This window comes from Phaenicophaeus curvirostris, chromosome 6 (genome assembly GCF_032191515.1).
Source record: "Phaenicophaeus curvirostris isolate KB17595 chromosome 6, BPBGC_Pcur_1.0, whole genome shotgun sequence".
NCBI lineage: Eukaryota > Metazoa > Chordata > Aves > Cuculiformes > Cuculidae > Phaenicophaeus > Phaenicophaeus curvirostris.
Window position 1 is genome coordinate 39,351,671 of NC_091397.1, and position 24,328 is coordinate 39,375,998.

Here is a 24,328-nt window from a genome sequence, read left to right on the forward strand (position 1 = left end):
CATGGATAAAAAAAGGTGGAAAAATGCAATCAGGACAAATATTCCTGCTGTGTCCTGCCCTTTCAGTTCTAATCCCACCACTCTGGTTTAGCTACTGAAGAGTGGAAACTGCGTGGCTGGCTGGTGATAGCGTAGGCAGAGACAGTTAAGAGTTGTGGTTCATGGAGGTTGGTCAGATTCGCCAACAAAGGTGAATTTCTGTTCAGTATCTTGTAACACGCTATAAGAAGTTGTCAGATGGTACTCCACTACCCACAAGGATTTCTCTTTTCTCAGACCTGTCAAATACCACAGCTTTTTGTGATCTTTCTTTAAGGTGACTGCAGCCCTTTCAAGTGAGGGTAAGAGGATAGCTTGAAGTCATGCAGTTGAGTGAGGTAGAGATGGTATGCAGTGTTTCTTTAAAAGGCTAGTATAAATGAGATGCCACTTTAACACAGTTTATTACATGGGAGATCTGTTAAGGGGGGCCTTAATGCCTGGCTGCCTGAGTCAGATGGGTACAATGCCTGGGAAATTGTACATACACAGTTTGGAATGAAAGCATTTGCCAATATTCCGCTTGAGCTTTTGGAACTGGTCTGAATATTGTGTCATGAGGCCTTCTAATAAGCATATATTCTTTTCTGTACCTCTTTCATCAGAAGCTTTCTTGCCATTTTTGTCACATGTGAGCTCATTGGGTGTTTCCTCTTGAAGGTTTAAATGTTTTTTAATCCTGCCCTTTCTGTCATCAGAGTATCACTAAATACATTTGGTAATCCTCTGGGTAGATTTTTTTTTTTTCTTTTTCCTGGCTTACATGGTTCATGACTAACAAAGGCAGGAACCTTAAAGATTAAGTGCAGAGTTAGTTCTTGCAGTGGTGGTATATTCGTTCATGGCCTGATTCATGCAATGGATCTATTGACTGCTGCCATTCTGAAGGGTTTTTTTGCTTTTTACTTTGTATCTTGTGGAGAAGCTGGGTCATTTACTGGCTTCAAGAAAGGGTGTTTAGCATGCCACTTTAATCTAAAGTTTCTATCTCAAACTATAGATCATAACAAATCAGCAGCATCCAGAACGACAGAACATACTGGTTTTCCTTTCAGAGTCCAGTATGGCTGTAAAGAATGCAGAAGGGTGTGTGGAGGCTGTTCAAAAGCTCTTTGCCTTCTTCCGACATTTAATTTCACTGTAATCCAGTTATAGAGATACTCTGCATAGTAATATGGATTTTATATTTTTTCATTAAAAAAGCTGGGAGATTTTGGTCCTGTGTTTTGGCTGTTTTTTTAGAGCCTGCAAAGTAGCAAAGAAAACTTTGAGTACTTTATATCTATTAAAAAAAAGGTTCCTGATGAAGTATAAGTTTTGCTAAAATGCAGTAAAATTTTACTTTTATTATTTGTGTATATAAGTTGTGTAATGTTGTTTTTGAAAGGTAGTGTGGGTTTCTTGTTTGTTTACTAGTTCTGTATTCCCTGTTGGCCATATTTGAGTATGCATGGGGACTATGACTTGTACTGGGTTGATAATTTAACAACTTTAGCTTGTTGAAACTACTCTAGCTTGCCTTTCAGAACACACTTCTTAATATTTCCTTTCTACGCCTGCTAATTAGTAGTTGACATTGATCATAAATCAAAACTAAGCACTTTTGGTGTGTGCTATGAACAGGATGAATTGATAGAGCTTTCTGTCTTGTTACATGCCTGTTTTTCTTGGCACTTTTTGTTTAAGGGCGTGTGAAATGTGGTAGTCATTTAATGTTGATCCATCTCAATTAAATGCACTGAAGTTCTCAAATAGTGTTTTATGTATACTTTGGGTCCGGTAGTGCTTTTGGAAAGAAGTGAATGAAGAAGATAAGGACAACTTTAAGGCTGCAGTGGTGTGCGGCCTTGGGGGTTTGTTTTTTCAGTAATACTGATTTATTTAGTTTTACATAAAGCTGCTTTGCAAAAAAGTTCTCAAATATGTTATTTTTTATAAAGTCTTATGAGATCTGATGCATGATAACACATTCCAGATAGAAGTATATTTGCTATGTACTGTGCTATCCTTCATGTTCAGAACTGTGAGGACTGTGATTGGCGTTGTTTCCTCCCCTAGGATCCAAAGGTACTAAACTAATTTTCTCACCAAAATACTGCTCAAAATAGCCTAATGATATTCTGCAGCTTGTTACTGCCTGGGTCAATGAACTAATGTTAGAATTGTAAATAAAATATATTTGGTGGGTTATGAAATCTCTGAGAGCAGGAGTGTGGCTGCAAAAATTTTGTGGTTTTACATAGGCTATTTCAGGTTTGTTTTCTTGGGTGGGATTCCTGAATATAAGTTCAAGAGAACTGATTTCTCATTCTCCTCTAGTAGTGCAGTCAACTGGTTGCTCCCAGTAATTATATTCTGCTTCCAAGGCTCCAACATTACTATAGTTTTCAGCTTTAGTTATGGAGTGAGGAGCATCTTTGCTATTCTGTGTGAATCCTGCTGCCTTGGTTGGCAAACCACACTGTCTTTTGGTGGGTTGGTGAGAGAGGCTTTTGACCCGGTAGGGCCTGCTTTAAGTATTCTGAGAGGATGAGGGCTTACTAGGGAGTGCTACTGTGCTGTAGAGGAAACAATGCTTCTGCACTTGAAGAACAAAGGAGTAAACAGAACAACAGCAAGGCTCTGTGTAAGGAAGCTGGAGTCCAAAAGTATTAATACAGATGTACGTGAAATATAATATAAGGAAAAAACTGTTTGGGGAGTGTACCTGTCGTGCTTACTTCCTCACTCCTATGCCTGACTGTGGGAAGACAGACCCTTAAGTTTTGAGGAAAAGGCAAGAAGGGAGGTTTGTTTCCTTTCTGGATTGAATATAAATCATACCCTTGTAATTAGAGAATTTATCGAGGAAGAAGCTTTTAGATACTTCAAGCCAGCAGTGATCATGCAAAAGAGCCCCTTGAGACTGGGGAAGTATTCTCTGTTCAGATTTTAAAGTCAGTGTTTTTATAGCCTTACTCAGGATTGTAGATGTCTGTGTAAACTATCAATGCTGTTTTTACCCTATACCTTTTGTCTGGCACCAGAACACTTGCTCTTCCTTACGCGTGGAAGAGACAATAATCATGCTGTCTTGTTGTCAGACCCCTTTTACTCGCATCACCTCACTAGATGACACTGGGACCTCTTTAAGAATTTGAAAAGGTGGTGAAGACTAGAAATGGCATGTAATTTGCAAAAACAGCATCTATGTAAATTTTTACAGGATCGTTTAACATTTCTCTCCCTGGAGGACAATATAAATATATTTATTCTATTCTACAGCTGATGTTACCTGGCTGATTAGTTAGCATCAGTATTACTGGCTAGCAAGTCTCACTTGTGTTTCTGCTCTAGTGAAACAGTGTGCTAGATGATTGCACCTACAGGGGAGTTTTAGCTCTGATCTCAATTCCATTTTTGAAGTGAATCTTCAAGCTGTTCCCATTAACTATGCTTTCATTCCCATCATGGGGCAGTCTGGCAGCCTTTTTTCCCAAAAAAATACTAAATCAGAGATTCTGTCTAGGATTACATTTAATAGGGTCTGTTTGGTAATTAGCATTTAGTCTGTCTGCTTTGAGATGTTTACACTGAGAACACTTTCCAGGAAGACAGAGAGAGGGGCAAGAGGGCTGAAAGGGGGGCTTGCACTAATTCCCTGGTAGGACGTGATGGCCTTTGGTGTCTAGAAAACCAGACTTGTTTCTGCCAGTTACAGAACATCTTGTACAATAATAATGCATAAAATTTATAACCATTTTTGTAAGTATATACTTAAAATTAAGCCTGTACTAACTGCTTACAAATTAAGACAATTTTTCTGAACGTAGCTGTTGTTCCAGTAGAAGTCCAAACGTGGCTTCAGGTGTAGTCAGGGCTTATTTCCTGCAATATGACTTTTTAGTCAAATTTTGCAGTGTTTGGCTTTTCTTGTAGGTAGGAAGTAATTAATATTTTCTATGAAGTTATGCCAGTTTCTTTAAAAGAAGAAAAAGAAGTAGGGTGCCTAGTAGTAAGTTTTAGAAATATGAGGGTGGTAGGTTGTGTGTAGAAACTCATGAGAATCAATAAAAGCACATGATGTATTTAATCCTGCAGGCTGTAAGCTGTAACTCAAACATTTCAAGTTAATTTGAATTAGCCAGAGTAGTTTCTGACTGCTTTTACCAATAGATTTTGTCAACTGTTGCAGACTTGTCAGTGGTAAAACCTTTGTTTATGTTCGTTCCATAACTGTCAGGGTGTCTAGCATAGACAGTTAGTACTTGAGAATCTACAATGGGCTTAGTTTGTTTGCTTTCCTCATGAGGAAATTAGCAGATCTTTGTTTCCTCTTTGACTGATGTAGGGTTTTAATGATTTTTCTTTTCCCTCTGTTCCTATTTGTGACATTTGTAGAAAGCATGTAGAAGCACACATTAATGTAGATATGGAATGTCTGTAGTAGATGTGAGGGGCTTCCAAACATTTGCCAAGTAAGGGCCGATGATTGTAATGATGTTTAAGATACAGAAAGAGAAACCTCTTTAAAATCTGGTTGATAATAAAGATATGACCAATTTTTTTTTTTCCACAGGTGATGTGAAATCAATGTAGCTTTGAGCAAATCTGACCTGATTTAAAATAACAAATGTAATGCTAAAGAGTATCTTGTGTCTGCTGTCAGAGACACTGTAGCTGAAAATGACATTTATATCTCTTCTATAATGTAGCTCTATATGGTCTATTTATATTTAAATAAATAAATACCTAAAAAAATGTATACTTTTGGTCTGGAAGAAGTCAGCCTGATCACTTTATCTGGTCTCCTTCACTGATGGTAACTAGCCCTTTTAATCACTGCAGTGAAACTTTCAAATTAAAAAACACTATGCCCCCCTCCAGCACAAACAAACCCACCAACCCCAAATCCCACAGTCTTGGCATATAGTTTTTTGGTGAAATAACTTCAGTAGGCCTAGTACAAGGACTTCAGGAAAAATAAAATACTTGTATATTTAAAGATGTGTTTCAACTTAAATCTTTATTGAATATGCTTTTAATTACTCCTTCCAGAATCATAGCTAGGTATGTTCTAGGAAAAATTTTGACCTAGAAATATGCTAACGTTAAAACAGTCCTGAAAGACTGCTCATAAACAGCAGAAAAGACAGATTGTGAGCATAATGGGGAGAGGGAAAGCCTTTAAATCTAAGAAGAGACAAGAGTATGCATCTCTCTTTATTTACTTTATTTTGTTTTTCAGGGAGCTGGAGGCAAGAGAATGCTCCTTTTCCAGTAATTAGGAAGTTAGCTAGTAGAGAAGGCCTTTTACATTTTTTTTTTAAACTTACCTGTATAGTTGAAAGAAAAAGTACAGCCTCCTGATAGAGGTTGCAGTGCTGCATCTCCAGTTAACAGGGTGGAGGATGTTGTGAAACATAACTGTGATGATAAAAAGAGCAAGTCCAATTACAAAAAAAGTCTGTTGGTCATTTCAGTTCCTGGGTCACCTCTGGATCAATTTAGGCTTATAATTGAAGTGAAGCATTGTCAAAGATGAATGGGAAGATGAGAGAAACTCTTCAGGGAAATCTGGAAGGAGAGATGATGTTTCAGAAGGGTGGTAGTGACAACCTTGGTCTTTATTTCATGGTTTAGATGAGTTTAGATCAAACTGCAAAAAGCAGTTAACCTGAAATACTGTAAAGAGGAAGTTTGTTGTAGTTGGTTGTGGTTATTTTTGGGGGGAGGGCAGAGGGCTTATTGATGCACACTGTAACACAGCTCAGTGCAGTAGCGATTTTTGCTGAAGTCTGAATCTTGCCTAAAACAATTTTCCACAGCTTTCTGATTGATTTTCCTGTAGGACTATTTCACTCCAGCATAATTGGATACTGGTATGTCTAGTACTGCTCTCCTGGTATGATACTCGATTTAGGACTCTCATCCTTGCTTTCTTTCTGACAAGTCTGTGTGTTTTAAGTGCTTTACTGTTGAGGAGTTTTGTTCAGAAGCAGTGTGGATGAGGGCTGCCTGCATATAGTAGTTATTTTCAGATACAGACAGCAGCTTATTTTTCAATTTTATTTGAACTTCCCTGTACTTCTTGAAGACTTTCCAACTTTCTCTTCTTCCAGGTTCCCCTCATTCCAGCCCCAGTCTTTCTGTTGATTCTAAAATGTACTTGCAATGCTGGCTTCCCTTCTGATTTATATTGATGTTTGTGACACCTTGTACTGCATCACACTTACTGAATCTGATGGTTTCTGCCTTTTTATTCCCTTTATTTAGGCTGCTTCAGTTAGGCCTTCATTTTTGTGGTCTTGATTTGGCTGTTGTCTTACCTTTGCTTTTGAGAACCAAGTTTCTGATAACACTGGGTATTCAAGTACAAAATCTTATCTTTTTTTCAGTGTAGTAAGTGTGAACAATGATTGACTTCATTGAAACTGTAGAAGTGTATTTTAGTTGTAATATTTGAAAACAGCCAGGAAGAATCCAGATTTGCATCTTCCTTTTCAAAAATACTAGAATCAATGTAAATTTCTTGGCAGTCACTGTCTTAACCGTGACTCTGTTTTGCAGTCCTTTGCCTCATCTGGGGACTTTTATATTTTTGTATTGATACCAGTGGATTTCTTCAACCTGGCTCTTTTTCCACCAACCAATCTGATGTGGCAAATGGTCTTTTTCTAGTCCTCCTTCAATCATTTTCTTGTTGGTAGGTCTGTAATGTAACCAAAATAAAGTTACCACTGGAAAATAACTCAAGCTACTGTCTCCAAGATCAGTCGTTCCTTTGAGAGGCTTCCCATCAGAACATGGCAAGGACGATTAGCATCACAGATGTTAATGGATAAAACACTGTACAGAAAACCACTTTTGAAATATGGCACTGGAGTCACTGTTAGACTTGTTTATTTCAAGGTTTGTTTTTCTCATTTTTTTTTTCCTCTAGCTTTTCAGTAATTGCACATCTTTGAAAACTGTAAAACTTCCATGAATATTTTCATGTCGGTATTGCTTGTCAACTGCTTTTCCCAAACCAGGTTATGGTTATATATGATACATGATAATTTTTTGGGGTTGGGGAGGCAGGAGGGACAACACCCACACCAAAAAAACTTCAAGATTTTTTTCGCTTAATTGAAAACAGAACAAAGTAAAGGGGAAAAAATTAAACTGTGCATTCCATATGTGGTCAGCCTCTTTTCAACTAGTTGTTCTGTAGCATTTTTTTTACAGTTTTTTTGGTTTGGTGTTTTTGGGTTTTTTTGTTGGGTTTTTTTTGTTTGTTTTTTTACAGATTCTGACCTCCCTTTTCATGCTGTTTCTTAATATAGTGGGCAACCTTTAGAAGGTGCTTGGATGGGGAAGTTGGTTGATGGAGAAGGTGTCAGTTGCGTAAATGGGAATATGGAAAAGGTTCTCTGTCATTTTAAGTACTTAAAGAGGCATACTGGCCTCAGTGCCATTTATGAAGTGTTGTTCTGGTTTAATTAGGAAAAACTGTGATCCAGCAATAGCAGCTGTTCCTCTAGGCTGAAGTTCAGATTTTAACCTGGCATAAGTCTGTGCTGCTGCTGAAAGAACTAATAGCACTCGGCCCAGATGGGATTAGCATGCGAATCCAGCTGGAGAGTTTTCTGGGAGCTGCAAGGAAAGTTAGTCTTCAGTCTGTTTGCAGCATGGCAAAAAAAAAATCTTGTATCAGCACAAAGGAGGGGTGGCATGGAGGTTGGGATTTCAGGGTTTTTTTGATCGTAGTACTGGTTCATATGACAGCGATTAGATGTTTATTTCGGGAACCTTTCAAAATGAGCCTCGGTTGCATTGAAATAATGCTTGCTTTTCACTAAAAGTATTCAGGATTATAATTGGTGGTGGTTGTAATGAAGAGTCTATGTTTATGTCTGAGTTATTTTTCCTTGAAGAATTTTAAGTTTTCTATGTTTGGAAGAACAGCTTATCCTATGCATACATTCATACTAAAATTACTAGATGAAGCTATGCACATGTCAGTCTTTTAGGATGTGGTTGAAAAATATTCCTGGGTAGATGTTTAAAAATTGTATTGTGAATTCTGCATCTGAAATTTTTGAGAGCTCAGGGGAAGAGCACAACCTGTAGCACTGCTCAGCTGAAGTCATGCATCCATCTGATCAGCTGAATGGATACATAATTCTACACTTTGGCAAAGTGCTTTGGAGTTGACACATTTTTGAAGCCCTGGTTGATGCAGCTGCCCAGTGTGATGTAGGATGAAGGCAAGTCTTTGTTCCTTGTCTTAAGAAGAACAACTTCAGATATCCTAAAAGACACATCATTTAACGTACATAAAGTATTGGCTTTAAATAAATTTTTTAGGATGAAACATTCGTAGGGTATGGAAATCTTATTTTTAAATGACTCCCCAAGTCTTTATTAAATGAAGAGCTTTCATGTATGTTAAATTTTAAATAAATAACTGCATGTTAATCAGTTGTATCCTATTTGGACTTCCGTGTATCACCGAAGGTACTTAGTTTTTCTTTTTAAAACTCTCAGAATTATTTCAATGTGAGCAAATATATGATATACCACTTCCAACAACAAGCTTTAATTGGATCTGACAGTTACTCAGGCAAGTTCTTAGATATGGCACATGAGGGCTGGGAAGCTTTTTGCTGTGGGAGAACAATGTGATTTTCCAACTTTTCCAATACAGATGTCGAAGTTCAGATAAAAGTAAAATCCATTGTACTGAAAAGGTTGAATCCTCATACTTTAACTTATTGAATGGAGAAATTACTGGAATTTTTTTATATGCTCCAAGCCCTATAAAAGCCAGCAACTTTAAAATCCACTGTGAAACTTGGAGCGTAGAGTAACAAAAATACTGAAATAGTTGATAAGCTGACATTTTGTGATATTTTACATTAAAAAGGCTAATATACAATGATACCATTACAATGTAGTAGAGAAGAAATTCCAATTTTCATTTTGTTTCCTCTTGGATGCATACACTGCTGACCAAAAGTGTGGAATACGTATAAAGTTGCTAATTTAGAGGAAAATCAGTATTGACATGTATTTATTCACCACTTGTCTGTTACGTCAGTGCCAGGCATGGCAAAAACCAATAGCTGACAATTTGGCATACCTTGAGAGAGAAGAGAGTATGTCATGCTTTCACTAATTTACCAAGTCAGTAGGTTTTGGGTTTGGTTTTTTTTTTTACATTGCATTCGACTGAGTGCTTTAAGAATTTATGTAGAAGAATTTTTAAGAGTTGTCTTGTATTTCTTTTACATAAACTCATTCTGCATCATCCTCAGCTTCTGTAAATGATGAACCTATGACTTAACTGATTCTGTGTCCTTGGCTCTGAGCTGTGTCCTCCCTAGCTGGCAGGAATTCCAGAGGAGTCCTGGTCCTCCTCCCATGTCTGTCCTTCACACTTATCCTCTGCAAAACATAGCAAGCTCACTAAACAGGTCTTGGTATATCACCTTACAGATAACCTATCCATTTTCCTTTCAGCTTTGTAAATATATGCTTCTGTTGTTGGCCACAGACTTGTCTCAATTTTCCTCTAAGTAATTATTCCAAAACTAAGTAGCGGTGACAGCAATTTGGAAGCAATGGCTTAGCGCTAATGCAAAACAGTTCTTCACACTGTATTAAAAAGGGTATAGTCTTGACAACACAAACTTATTCCAGCCTACCTCGGCCTTTGTTAGAGTTAAAATACTCATTTGTACAACTGCAGTGAAAGCTGTCTTATGGAAACAGAAGTGTGTTACTGCCCCTAAGTAACTGAGGTATCAGTTTTGTGCATTTTGCCAAGGAGCATATCCAGCAGAGCCCCTCTCTGTGACCCTTCTTGCTCCTTGTGTGATTAACAATAGACCACATACTGAAAAGCTTAATTATCCTAATGTGCAAATGGCATTGCCCTAACATGTCATTCCTTCTTGACCCAAAATAATATCACTGAGGTAAACTTGCAGAGTTTTGTCAAGCTATCTGGAACTGTCTTTTAGCACTTGTGCCAGTTAAGTCCTAAAATAGTTTCCTTTGTGATACTTGCAGTAACAAGTGCTTCCATAGACATTAAGGAGAGAAAGCATCAAGAGGCAAGGTATAAGGTGTTGAAAGCAATTTTGGCTAGCACTAGAAATCTTAAGTTCAGTCAACCAACAGATTTTTGTGGACTGGTTTAATAGCAGAATGTCCCACCTGGGGTATTTTGAGAGCCCTCAACACTTAATTCCAGTAGGTTTTATTGTGTCCATGTATACATTTTCAAGGGAAGATGTGATGCAGTGTTGTGTAAGTTAATCTAGGTGCTCTTTTTAGAGTTATGTAGAGACTCATTGGTTTCCATGCAAGTAAAAATAATTTTTGTCCTTTCCTGTCCTTTTCCTGTGATATTCGTGCCTTAGATATTTCAGTTAAGTGGATTTTTTGAGCAATGTCCTGCCTAATATGCTTTATCTTTCTCTTCTTTTGCTTGAGTTGATCTGTAATACTACTTGTTCTTAAGGGGAATGTGAGTATTGCAGGCTATACTGTCTTTAAGATGTTGACCTTGTATCTGTACTGAATATTTTTAGTCTTAAAGATGCAATAAATCCAACTACTCCTGTTATTTTCTCATCAGCATGTAGGTATCTGTGTGAGTAATGAAAGGTCCTACTGCGACTAATTAATCTATGCTCTGTTGATTAATGTACCTTTAATTCCAGAGTCAGCAAATGTTAGAAACTATGTACTGAAAATGCTGTGCAACTGCTGTCAATACTAATGTAGAGATGACAGATTTCATGTTACAATAATTTCTTTTATTTTTTTTTAAAATTCTTACAATTGGGAAATTTAATCAATTGTAATTATGTATGCCTCCAGAGAGTAAGTCCAACTCTGCAGCAGTTCTAGACCAGGCAGTGATCTCTGATGTGTGCTTTCTTAGCCTTATAGAAAGCATCCTCCTTCAGCATCTTCCACAACTGATTTTGTTCCTCTTTCTTTCATTTTCAAGCATTGTTTGTTTTTTGTTTTGTTTTGTTTAAAATTTATTTTTTTTTATTTCTAATCTTGTGAAGGCTTTATATTTTGGCTTCGTGAAAGCCTGTGAAAATTAAAGGAATGTGCTAGTTATGGAGTTTAACCATAGAAGATTTGTTGTCCTGGAGCTACAGCTTCTGTCATTTCCAGTTGAATCCCTTAACCCGGTTATTTCACGGATAGCTTGTGCATTCAGGTTTTCCATGTAGGTCAGTTTTGACAATTCTCGTTGCTCGTCATGTTTCTGAAACTGCCTTAGAGTATGACTACAGCTTGATCAGACGTAGGAGTTTTCTTTTAACTAATATAGAAAACAAAGCAAGCTAAGCTTTGGCAAGCCTGGACTGCAGCCACTAATTGCATAATTCCATGCAAGCTTGAATGCTGAAGCCCAGGTTGTCACCTTTCAGCTGTTGCTGGTACTTACTATGTATGGATAGACAAATGCTGTGGGGTGGGTTTTTTTTAATCAGCAGACAAGAAACTTGTGATTTTGGTTCCGTGGTTTTACTAAACTGGAAGAAATTAAAAAAAATGCTGAAAACTTGCTTCCTTTGCCTTGTGTTTAATTATATCCTATTTTTAGTGGCTACTTTGCAGCACACTGTTTATCAGGAGCAAAGCCTTTATAGGTGATAAAATCAAATGCAACTTTCTTTGTGAAGTGCCATAAATTCTGGTTGATGGTTGTTTTCTTGCAGATTTTAATTGCAGATTTTTACATTTATCCTATACTTCTGTTTTCTTGGAAACCTGTCTGGTGTCTTTTCCCTTTCATTTTCCCATCTGCAAGCCCCTAATGCCATGTTTTGCAAGATCGTTTCTTGCCTCACTGCACTGCATTATGAATTCTAGCACAAGCGGTGGGTTGGGAGTAAGAGAACTTGTATTTTTGCAGCATCCAAAATCTCACCTGTGAAGTTAAGCCATTGTTTCATGGCCATTTTCATCTGTCGGTTGTACAAAGCTACAACAGTTCCTGACAAAAAGAATATGCCAAGAATCTGTCTTGAGTTACTGCGCTTAAAATCTAAATTTTGCTCTAATAAAATTGATTATATCGTCTTACTCTGTCCTGTATGCTGTTGCTGTTGATGCAGTTGCTGGTAGGCAAAAGTGAATTTTTCAATGGTAGACTTCCCTATTACTCTGTTTTGCTAGGATTAGCTTTGTGGTTCGAACAGATGTTACTTCCATGATTTATACTCCAGATTCAAGTTGTGAAATGGTGGAGCTTTGGCTTTCTTTCCCTTATAAATGTTGATAAAATACAAAGTTGAACTTTTTGCAAGATTTCACATGACTCCATCCTACGTGGAACTGTAGATGTGTGGGAGCAGCTGTGTACCGCAGTGCTTTTCCACCCCTCCTCCTCGTGGGTTTCATTTGGATATTCTTGTATGTTTATCGTTTTGTTGGTTTGTATTTTGTAGAATGTTGAAGACAGGAACCAGCCTTTAAGAAAGCTTCTAAAATCAGATTTAAAATTAAAAGCATTTTGTAATCTCCGTTTTTGTGGTCATCTATACTGACATGGCAGATCATCATTCCCCTTCAGCAAGAGCATGGTTCCATCATACCACCCAGTGTAGTTCAGGCTCTTTGGTTACTCAAGTATCTTTCCTTCTATATAAAAGCAAAAGACTGCATATGATAGTGCCATCAAAGCCACTGCATATTTGCATAAGTCTGCGAGTGCTGTCGTGCACATAAACTGTAAATTGTACAAGGATCGATGCCTCTCGTTCTGGTGGGAGACTTCAATCTGCCTGATATCTGCTGGGTGTACAACACAGCAGAAAGGAAGCAGTCTAGGAGGTTCCTGGAGTGCGTGGGAGATAACTTCCTTGCACAGTTGGTGAATGAACCAACCAGGGAAGGTGCCCTCCTGGACCTCCTGTTGGTGAACAGAGAAGGCCTTGTAGGGGATGTGGCGGTAGGTGGACGCCTAGGACTAAGCGACCATGAGATTATAAAATTTTCTGTTCTAGGTGAAGTGAAGAGGGTGGTTAGCAAGACGGTAACATTAAATTTCCAGAGGGCAGACTTTGATCTCTTCAGCAGGCTGGTTGGTGAAGTCTCATGGGAGACAGTACTCAAGGGCAAGGGAGCCCAGGAGGGCTGGGAGCTCTTCAAAGGGGTGGTCCTAGCAGCTCAGGAGAAAGCCATCCCTGTGGTCCGGAAAAAAAGCCGGCAGGGGAGAAAGCCAGCTTGGTTGAATAGAGAGATCTTGAGGGATATCAAGAAGAAAAGAAATGTTTATGCCCTCTGGAAGAAGGGACAGGCCTCTTGGGTGGACTACAGGAGGGAAGTGAGATTGTGTAGGGAAAAAATCAGAAGGGCTAAGGCTCAGCTAGAAATTGGATTGGCCAAGTCAGTGAAAGATAACAAAAAATCTTTCTACAAATATATAAATAATAAAAGGCGGACTAGGGAGACCATACAGTCCCTATTGGACACAGAAGGGACAACAGTAACAGGGGATGAGGAAAAGGCTGAGGTACTTAATGCCTTCTTTGCCTCAGTCTTTAGTCGTAAGGAGGGTCGTTCCGTCTGCGTACAAACCCAGGAGCTAGAGGAGCAAAATGAGGCTCCCATGATCCAAGAGGAGGTGGTCAGAGACTTGCTAGCCCGACTGGACAGTCACAAGTCTATGGGGCCGGACGGGATTCACCCTAGGGTACTGAAGGAGCTGGCAGATGTGCTGGCCAAACCCCTTTCCATCATCTTCCAACAGTCCTGGAAGACTGGGGAAGTCCCACTGGACTGGAGGCTGGCTGATGTTGTGCCCATCTACAAGAAGGGCCGCAGGGAGGACCCAGGAAACTACAGGCCTGTCAGTCTGACCTCAGTGCCAGGGAAAGTCATGGAACAGGTGATCTTGAGTGCTATCATGAAACACATGCAAGAGAACCGGGTGATCAGGCCCAGTCAACATGGGTTCACAAAAGGCAGGTCTTGCCAGACTAACCTGATCGCCTTCTATGACAAAGTGACCCAGCTACTGGATGAGGGAAAGGCTGTGGATGTGGTCTTCCTGGACTTCAGCAAAGCCTTTGACACAGTTTCTCACAGCGTTCTGCTTGAGAAACTGTCAGCCTCTGGGCTGGACAGGCGCACACTCTCCTGGGTGGAAAACTGGTTGGATGGCCGGGCCCAGAGAGTGGTGGTAAATGGTGTGAAATCCAGCTGGAGGCCAGTGACAAGTGGGGTTCCCCAGGGCTCAGTGCTGGGTCCAGCCCTGTTCAATGTCTTTATCAATGATCTGGATGAAGGCATCGAGTGCACCCTGAGCAAGTTTGCGGACGACACTAAGCTGGGTGGAAGTGTCGATCTGCTGGAGGGTCGGGAGGCTCTGCAAAGGGATCTGAACAGGCTGGACCGCTGGGCAGAGTCCAATGGCATGAGGTTTAACAAGGCCAGATGCCGGGTCCTGCACTTGGGGCACAACAACCCTATGCAGTGCTACAGACTAGGAGAAGTCTGTCTAGAAAGCTGCCTGGAGGAGAGGGACCTGGGGGTGTTGGTTGACAGCCGACTGAATATGAGCCAGCAGTGTGCCCAGGTGGCCAAGAAGGCCAATGGCATCTTGGCTTGTATCAGAAATGGTGTGACCAGCAGGTCCAGGGAGGTTATCCTCCCTCTGTACTCGGCACTGGTGAGACCGCTCCTCGAATACTGTGTTCAGTTCTGGGCCCCTCACCACAAGAAGGATGTTGAGGCTCTGGAGAGAGTCCAGAGAAGAGCAACAAAGCTGGTGAAAGGGCTGGAGAACAGGCCTTATGAGGAGCGGCTGAGAGAGCTGGGGTTGTTTAGCCTGGAGAAGAGGAGGCTGAGGGGAGACCTCATTGCTCTCTACAACTACCTGAAAGGAGGTTGTGGAGAGGAGGGTGCTGGCCTCTTCTCCCAAGTGACAGGGGACAGGACAAGAGGGAATGGCCTCAAGCTCCACCAGGGGAGGTTTAGGCTAGATGTTAGGAAAAAATTCTTTACAGAAAGGGTCATTGGGCACTGGAACAGGCTGCCCAGGGAGGTGGTTGAGTCACCTTCCCTGGAGGTGTTTAAGGCACGGGTGGACGAGGTGCTGAGGGATATGGTTTAGTGTTTGGTAGGAACGGTTGGACTCGGTGATCCGGTGGGTCTCTTCCAACCTGGTTATTCTGTGATTCTGTGATTCTGTGATGAAAGAAGATGAAGTGCATTATGATTTATGTCTTCTGACAGGATTTTTACTCTTCTGTGAGTCACCAGCATCAAACTGAGGGGATTTTATTTTAAGCAAAAACTGTCACAATCATTAGAATTCATAAAACTGAAAAAAATTCCAGGGAAAAAAAATGGCTTACCTGGTAAAAATAAAAGATGCTTTCGTGTAAACATTCAGTATATATAAATTGTGGAGAAGTAGAGCATTTTTCTGTTGAACTTGGTCCCTTCATGGTAATTCTTTGGGGCTATCAAATGCACTAAAAATTTCTACCTGCTCGCATCAGAGAAGAAACATGTTATTGGATATCTTAATGCCAATAAAGCAGTAAAACATTTGCAGCTTGTGTTTAACTGTTTGTATCAAGTAACTCTAAATATAGGCTTCCACTGAGAATGCAGTAGAAGCTTTGAAAAAAATTGTGCAATTTTTTGTAGAAAACTCGTTTATCTTGGGGCATCTGGTATTAGTGGCTTGTCTCTAATGAGCTAGAAGCCCCATTGGGATGAGCTTCTTACTCTCGCACACCAGAGCTGTTAGCAGTTAATGCACGTTTTGAATCTGTAGTTCGTACCATTCTCATTTAATAAAATAAATACAGTGACAGAGATTGGGTCATCTTCTTGGTGACAATACATGGAGCATACTTCAAGCAATTTAACTGTGAATTTGAGCAAGTTTACAGTGCTGCAATCACCAAAAATGGATAGCAGATATGATCACATTCCCAGCAGTGCAATTCACTGTCACAGGGCGTGAGTGTGAAGTACTGACTGTATGAGTGGTAAATAGCCAAGTAATTCTTAGCGAAGAATAGAGATTTCCACAATTTCTTTCTGATTTAATCAAGAGGTAGGAAACAAACATGCAGAGAGAACACTGAGAATGTTCAATATCTGTTAGTGATCTTGATCCCTTGGTAAGTTTAATGAACTCTCTCTTACATTGAGTCATAAATGGAAGACTGTAAGTTATGCTTTTAAATTCAGGGCTTGGATTTTAGGAGGCATAATCCTAAAAGTACAGTTGAAAACTGATCATGGATTTTCAGAGAGGTGTGGTAGCTAGGAGGTATAATGTATGAATTAGAATATATCAGTCTCCAGTAGGAGTTAGTAACATATCGAAAGCTGGAAACTGGGTTGCACTGGACTGGACTGCTTGTCCATTTCTGTTGTAGGTATTTGATTATGAATGGCAGAGGCTGAAAAGCTGGAGGCTGGAAATATGCCACGTTCTCAATGTGCCACGTGATCAGCAAAAAGGGCAGCATTGTTAAAATTTAAGAATAACAGTTCATTTCTATTATCATAGGGAGGAAAAGTTTACAGTGTAAGTTTCTTTGTAGTAGTCTTATCAAAAGCTGATGGATAGAAGTTGCACTGAAAAAAAACCCAGGTCTTGAACACTTGTGACTTAGCTGTGGGTAGGTTCTCTACCTGGTTGTCACAGAGTAGGATTTCCCATTCATTTACAGGGAGCAATTTGCAAGTGCAGGTGGAAGATTTATGGAGCTCAGTTGAGAACAACCTGAGTTACATACTTAGGTTATTTTTTATCTCTGGAGCACTACTTCCCTCCCGTTCCTATGGATTGCACTTTGTTGTTCCAGGTTTTTAATCGTTAATTCACTGTACTTCCCTACTTTAATATTATTCTGGAGACTATTCACCATGGTTTGCAAACCATTTCAGTGGTTGCTGGTGGTCTCCCTTTACCCCTAAAATGTTTTTGAGTTGTAAAAGAAAAACCTGAATGTGTTGAGTTTTATTTAGGATTTTTTGGTTTTTTTGGTCTCCCTTCTCTTGTTACAGCTAGTCTCATCTGTGTAGAGAAAGAGAAGTGTTTTATCAGTATTCTGTTCACAAAAGAAGAAAGTTTGCTGTCCAGGGTTAATTTTCAGTTGTGCCTTGGGCCATCTGTATACAGATGCTAATTGTCAACAGGTAATTGTTAACTCAAGTGTGAAAGAAAAGCTCCAATATTTGTTCAGCTCTTTAGAAATTTATAAGACTTGAAGAGTTGGAACTTTGGCTGGGCTTGTTAGGACTGACAAAATAAATCCGTCCTTTGCGAGACTGACAGGAGTATGGAAATAAAAATATGTGCTTATTTTTACTAATAGGAGAGGCCAGCTCTGTGTATTTGAATGTGACAACAGAGGAAAAATAACTTGAGAAGATGTAGAAATTTTGAAACACTACTTTGCTGATAAAAATGAAACTATAATGAAGGAAAGGAAACATGTATTTGTTCAGAAGAACTTGCAGCATATATTAAACATTTCATGGGAGACTAAGGGCAAGGCAAAAGCAGTAGCTGGATACCAAATTAATTAAACTATTGGATTCAGGATTGCCCTGCAAAGTCAAAGGTTTTTTTGTCTTTTCTTTTTGAAACAACATTTCATGCTGAAAACAGAAGACAGGATATTTCTAGAAATCACTTACCTTAAATTAGGCGGCTGGATCTAACTGTGCTTCGTGATGCACTGAGCGATTGGGAGTTATTACTGCTGAAATGGTTCTATTAGACTGCATCCGTATGCCACTTAACGTAGTGGTGAAAGGGCAAAATCTTATCAGAAAAGCTTACTGAGAGTAGGAAGATGTGTTTTATTGCACTTGTCTTTTTGTCGTGTTAAGGCAAAGTGAATTCCCCTTGTTTTCCCTGTTCCCTTGTGTTTTGTTTGTCATATTCGTAGCCCATTGCATCCTCAAAAGCTGCATTCCCAGCCTTTCCAGTAGGGATTCTTGTTTGGTGAATTTGGGTTGAGCAAGCTTCTACATGGAAAACAGAGGATTTTTTTGTTTGTTTCTTATCATATTTCTAGGTAATATTAGAATATTTTAACATGTCCAAAAAGTCTGTTAGAATTGTTCAAATATGGTTGATTTTGTCCAATTCTGCTTCCTCTGTAGTCAGCAGAGAAATTCCAGTTTGATAATAGTGGAAGCAGCATGGCTCCCCATAGTACAGTCTTGAATGTTCTGGTTACTTTTTTTACCTACAGTTCTTAGTATGGCTGTTCCATTTGATAGTATAGCCTTTTACTACTATCGTAGGTGTTAACTTTTACATGGACTAAGGCACAACTGCATTCAGGATTGGTGTATTGATGCAGACTCTTGCACCTAATACTGCAATTACTGGTAGCAGTTAAGCAGTCTGAACTGTTGTCTGTGCTGGTTCGTTAAAGCTATTATCGGTATGGGTATTAGGAAGCTGGGGCACCTTTGAGGTGGTGCGTAAATACTCTTAGTGTGCTTTTCTTTTCACTAATTTCAGCTCAAAACTGTCTTCTCTTCCTTGCTGCTAATAGAAGGGAGAAGAAGGGACAACCCTTTTTGTGTATTGAAGTAGGGGCTGATGCACAAATCCGTCTTCAACAGTGCAGTAGAGAGCCTTCCGTAAGATAATGGTCAACTCATGAACCGACGTTTGCAGAAAGAGTATGAACTGTATATAAGAATATCAGAGCCCTCCTCCTGAGGGATTCAGTAGGGTGGGTAAAATCTCTTTAGTTAACTGGGATGATAGGAGCATCTTGAGCATAGTTGTGAGATGGAGAAGGTTAAGCTTCAAGCTGGCTGCAGCTGTGAGGTTGGAAAGCTGTGCTTTACAGAAGCTTCTTCCTATCACAAACTTGGTAGGGAAGCCTCTCAGCTGCAACTGACCCTGCCCTAAAGGTCCTACAACTGCATTTCTAGGTGCTGTATTTACTATGTAGTTCTGAAATGTGTGATGCATTTGATCACAGAAAAAGGCAAAATCTGCAGTGGTAGTGAAGAAATGCTTGTCAGCAAACCTGTCTGTTCTGGCTGATGTGTAGCTGTTGTGTTGGAGTTAAGTGTTCCCAGCACTGTTAACGTTTAGGTTATAACTTGAGTCTCGCTTTGTTCCTTGGCTGGCCGGACCCATCTTCCGAGCTGGAGCCAGACCCTGCCTGCAGCATGGGTTAGCCCATCTGTCGGGCAGGGTGGGGTTTGAAGAACCAGTGCTGCTAAGAAGGCAGTTACCCTGCAGGAGCTCTGATTGCAGTGTTTCATCAGCTGCTAATGCGTTTACAGTATAGCTAATTAGATTACTGTTAGGTACTGCAGAGACTTCAAGCTGCACCATTGCAATCGAGATGACTGATGTGTGTAAGCTAGCGTGGTATGAAATTGAGCTGGCTATTACAGTAGAGACAAGGTCTTGTCTGCTGAGGTTCATAACTACTTTCTGTTTTGTAACTGTTAGTTACTTGGCATTAACCCAGGGCATTAAAGGCAGGTTTTGAAGATACCTGAGTTTTATCAGTATTTGCTTGGGCTTAGGGAGGATTAGTGGGTTAGGTTTTTTCTTTTCAGAGTGTGGGGGCAGCACAGCTCATTCTCCTCCCTCAGTGGAAGTGTGTCACCAGTAGTTTGCATCCAAATTCATTAGCGTAAGAGCAAATTTCAGTGTGACCGTTAGTGTTTAAGTCAGTGTACCAACAGCACTGCATGTGAAAACTTAAACAGAAAGTATACTTTTTTCCTTAGTTTTCATCCTGGTGTGAATTGTCATGTGGAAGTAGTTTCTTTACAACTGAAAATGCAAAGACTTCTAAAATACTCTAATAAGTAGTTGATCTGAAATTCTTGCACTTGTCTCTGTAGAGCTGTGGGAATGGTACCTGCATTTGCTTGGATTTTTATAGCAGGAGTGTCTGCAGATTCTTTAGCAAGGCTGACTTGTGTTGCTCATGAACAAATTACCAAAACAAACCAAGCAAACAAAATGCAATCCCCATTCCCTGTCCCAATGACAACAAAATTCCCAGCCAAACTGTATAGTTCTGGAACTTCATTTTAGTTCTTGTGGCTTTAGGAGCTAGACCAAAATAATTTCAATTTTTATTTATTTATTTATTTTGGATTCCCCCCCCCCCCCCCGAAAATAAGACTCTCAAATAATACTTGAAATAAAGGAAATAGCTTAATTTGCTTTGCCGTCATGATAGGAAGTAGTACCAGTGGGTCAACTTGTTTGTAAATTTTCGTGTGAGACTGTCATACGTTTGTATGTTGTAATGTGATCAGAAAAATGCATGTCTATGGGATCCAGGAGTGACAGTTAGATTGCAAGGTTTTTCTTGAAACTGGAGAAGGTGGTAGTTTCTTAAAGCCTGAGTTCAGTGCATGCTTTCAGGTCATACATTTCAAGAATATTTGAAGGGTAGATGTGTTTATAGTTGGTGTGCTACTCCTAGTTTTACTGAAACTGTTCTGTTTTCTTCTAGGTGAATCTGGACTGGGAAAATCAACATTAATCAACTCATTATTCTTAACAGAATTGTATTCCCCGGAGTATCCAGGACCATCACACAGAATTAAAAAGACTGTACAGGTATGTCTGGGTTGAAAAACTGCATCATGAAGAATGTAAATTGCAACAGAGTAATGTAAAGGGATACAGTTGTCACATAGTCACCTGTATTTGAAATAAGTTTAGCCATCATGTGAACCACTAAAAAATACTGAGTGTGTCTTTCAGTAGAACTTAGCTGTAGGAAACTTACGAGTTAACTTACTTGTGGCCTGTTAAGTGTGAGAGCCTTGAATTGAAGTACTTTATGGGCTACTTGTACTTTAGAAATATCACATGGACACAGTCCTGTTTAGAAATGGAATGCGTTATTATTAATTAAAATATTGAGTGTACCTGTAGAAACACCTAGTTGTGCACTAAACCCCCCAACTGTTTATGGCAGACTTTTAGAAAGCATGTATTAAAGGATTTGCTGGAAGTGTGAGGACCTAATATGTAACGATATCCAACAATCTTCTACAACCTGTGTCCTTCGTAGTACTTTTTTTTTCCTTTCCCCCCCTGCTGTTGTAAGCTGTTATTCTGAAACATATCTGAGACTAGGGTGAACCTGACTGACTTTAAGCACTAGATTAGATAGACAAAGAAGATGTTTCTTCAGATATATTATACAACTGGAATATTTAGTCAAAAATTGGGAAACTGAGCTAGATCCATTTATTTTGTGTAGTAGCTTTCTACTGATGAATTATATGCTCTCTCAAGAACAGGAGCATGTTTTTTGTATTATAAAATTGTTATTAAACTCGCACACTACTAAGAAATAATTGAATGATGTTATGGACAGATTAGAAAGTTATTATGTTTCAGTGGGTATTTTCTGCCTCCACAGCTGAGCAGCTGCATAATGATACGTGAGCTCTGTTCATCTCTATTGATGCTTGTCAGACACTTATTGGTGAAAAAGATAGCTAGTGATAATCTAACTTCATACAGATGAGAACTGAGATGCTCACCATTGCTGGTTTTGTCCAGCAGAGTTCCTCTAGCTGCAAAATATGACAGTCTTGGACCATCTCCACTGTGGCTGAAATGATTGTGCAATTACAGAGTTGTCATAAAGTAATTAGGCCTTGTGATGACTTACGGGGGTACACAAGATACTAAACAGAAGCTGTAAAGTCGAATGCTTTTTTTCATTCACTGGAATTGAATAACTGTGTTCCAAATCTATAGTCTGCTGACCTGACTGTTTCATGGTGATTTTGGTTTGGTTTTGTTTGAACTTTTGGGTAAGGTTTTTTTTAATCCAGTCTCAGAACGCTGACTGATTACCAGAGGACCAGGAAGTGTTAGTTGTGCTCATACTAAGAAAGTTAAATGATCTTGCCTTGTCAGTTATCTCAGCATCAAACTCTTGAATACTAATACAAAGTGTGTTTGTTGCAGAATACCAATTTTTTTAATTTGGAAGAAAACTTTTGAACATCCTGAGTTTGGTTGACTATGTAGGTTGGTTTGGTTTTTTTCCCCAAAGCTTTGGTTACACCTATTAGGCTATTTTATCAGTTTAATGTAAAAACATAGTGACTGTGGCCAAAAGGACTTAAAAGCTTCCTGGTGGGGGCATTAGACCATTATTTGAATCAGAAGGGTTGAATTTATGTACCTCTTTCAAGAATATTTTAAGTGGGATGAAAAAGGTGTGTAAATAGTTGAGCTCTGGTATAATACGCTTACTAATGAAATAATCGGTGACTATTCGAAAACCAGGAAGTGTGACTTGAGTATTGGAAGAGAGATGGTATGATTTCATTGCTGTGGATTACACATTGGTTTAGTTGAAGATTTGTGAGGCAAGTCCTTTGTATTACTTTTATGGAAAACACAGAACAGTTAATATTAAGTGACGATGCCAGGTGAATTCAAAGGGAACTTCTTCAGAGACAATGATGTGTGAAGTATGTTTTCTCTGTTCATTATTTGACCTTCTTATATGGAGTGTGATAAAGGCTTGTTTAATCCATAAGAAGTAGTCAAGCTGTAACACACATCATCTCACTAATGCTGTGTAGTAACTGCCAAGGAGACCCATGTGACCCAGTTGACTGGAGTGCATGGGAAAATGGCTGTTTGGAGGAGACTTTTATTAAAAAGTTTTAAATTCCAAGGCCTGAACTCATGTTTTCCATGAATCCCTTGGGAATACTTTTAAACCAGATGATAGGATGCAGTTGGACGTTTAACTATGAATGACACTAGTTTACAGTGATTTTCTGGATCTTTTCCAGATGTTGCTGCTTTCTGTGCCTTTGACCATGTATGGACACATCCATTTAGGTTAGAAAATGCAACTTTAAAGGGGCCTTATGGTAGATTCTTCTCTTACCAATGGTCTCTACCACTTACAATAATATATGGTGTTTATGGTCTGATTGTCCACAACACAAGCACAGGACATTTAATTTACTCAACTAATGTTTCTTGTTCTGTAGGTTTTTGAAAACCCTGCTCTGATAGCAGGATATCTACATGAATTTATGAAAAGTAAGAATAAATTTAAGTCCTCACCAGCCAGGAAAGTATTAGTGCTGTCTGCAGAGATTTAGTTACCGTAGGCTGTTTGTCAGAAGGTGGCTTCACAAATTCAGCCGCACATTTGTATCTTTTTTACAAGCATACAGAATCAGGAAAAACGTTTGGTGTGACATTTCTGAGGATCTCCTGACCTTCCTTTTCCTTTGTTATAAACACATGTTCAAGATAATGTTTTATTAATTGTTTCTTTTGTAAAAGCATTCCACTGTGAGTACTTAATGATTTAATGGTTCTTGCTGGAATTTTTTGTGCTGTAGAATAAAGCTGATACCGTGTAGCACTTGGCAAGAGTTACAGTTCTTAGCATTACCATTTCTAGAAATTGGAAAATGTTACAGGTTTCTTATACTTGCAGAGAGCTTTGTTATAGGAGGGCTCTGTGGCTACCATAGGCAAGATAGCAGCAAGAACGTGAGGAATCAGAAGTTCATCCCCTGTGTCTTAAAGCCTGTGAGTTGTAAACTCTTGGCTGAGTTGACGAATGTGACTCGGGATTACTCTCTTGAGTTCCGGCACGGATTGTGTGCAATAAAGTTCTCTGTAGAATTTGGGGAGCATAGGGGGGAAATGCCTTCACCGCAATTAAAATTTAAGTTTTAAAGCACTATATGGATTCCTAGGCTCTTATGGCTTTGGACTGGGCACCTTCAGAAGGGTGAGAGTTGTACAGTTAGTGAAAGCATAACTTGGTGGTGTCTGAAGCTGGTGGGTTTTTTTAATTATTTTTTTTTTTTAAACCTTCCTAACCCTGCAGTAAGGCTTGCTCAAGTAGGAGATTGAACTGAGTGACGTCAAAGTTCACCCTAACTTGGATTCTCCTGTGACTAGCATCCAGGTAGCACAGCATTGGGGACTTCAGTTTTATGAAGCTACTTTACGTATGTTTTTTGTCTTTTTGTTGGATGAGGAACCACCTCATGACAATTGTGTGCTGTATACAGCCACAGGGTAGCTGAGTTAATTTTTTTGAGACCTAGCAGTGACAGGAATTGATCTGGCTCAGATAGGATCGTTACTGATGACCAGGTAAAAAATAGCATCCTGCATACGCAGAGGTTAAACATTGAGCTTTCTTTGCAGTTAGTTACCATTTTCTGTGTTTCTCTATGTTCCTTTCTGAGTTAGAATTGGTGTTTCACTTGTATAAGAGGTATTTAGCTTGACTTTCTGCAGAGT

At 39.4% G+C, this 24,328-nt stretch overlaps 1 protein-coding gene across 3 annotated transcripts in view; it reads left to right on the top strand.

The window, feature by feature from the left end:
• SEPTIN7 (septin 7) overlaps positions 1-24,328 on the top strand; it is a 293,329-nt gene that overhangs the window by 245,180 nt on the left and 23,821 nt on the right. For all 3 annotated transcript variants that reach the window (XM_069859849.1, XM_069859848.1, XM_069859850.1), the window contains one exon: positions 20,526-20,632. In XM_069859849.1, the coding sequence (XP_069715950.1) occupies positions 20,526-20,632 (107 nt within the window). The remainder of the gene's footprint in view (positions 1-20,525; positions 20,633-24,328) is intronic.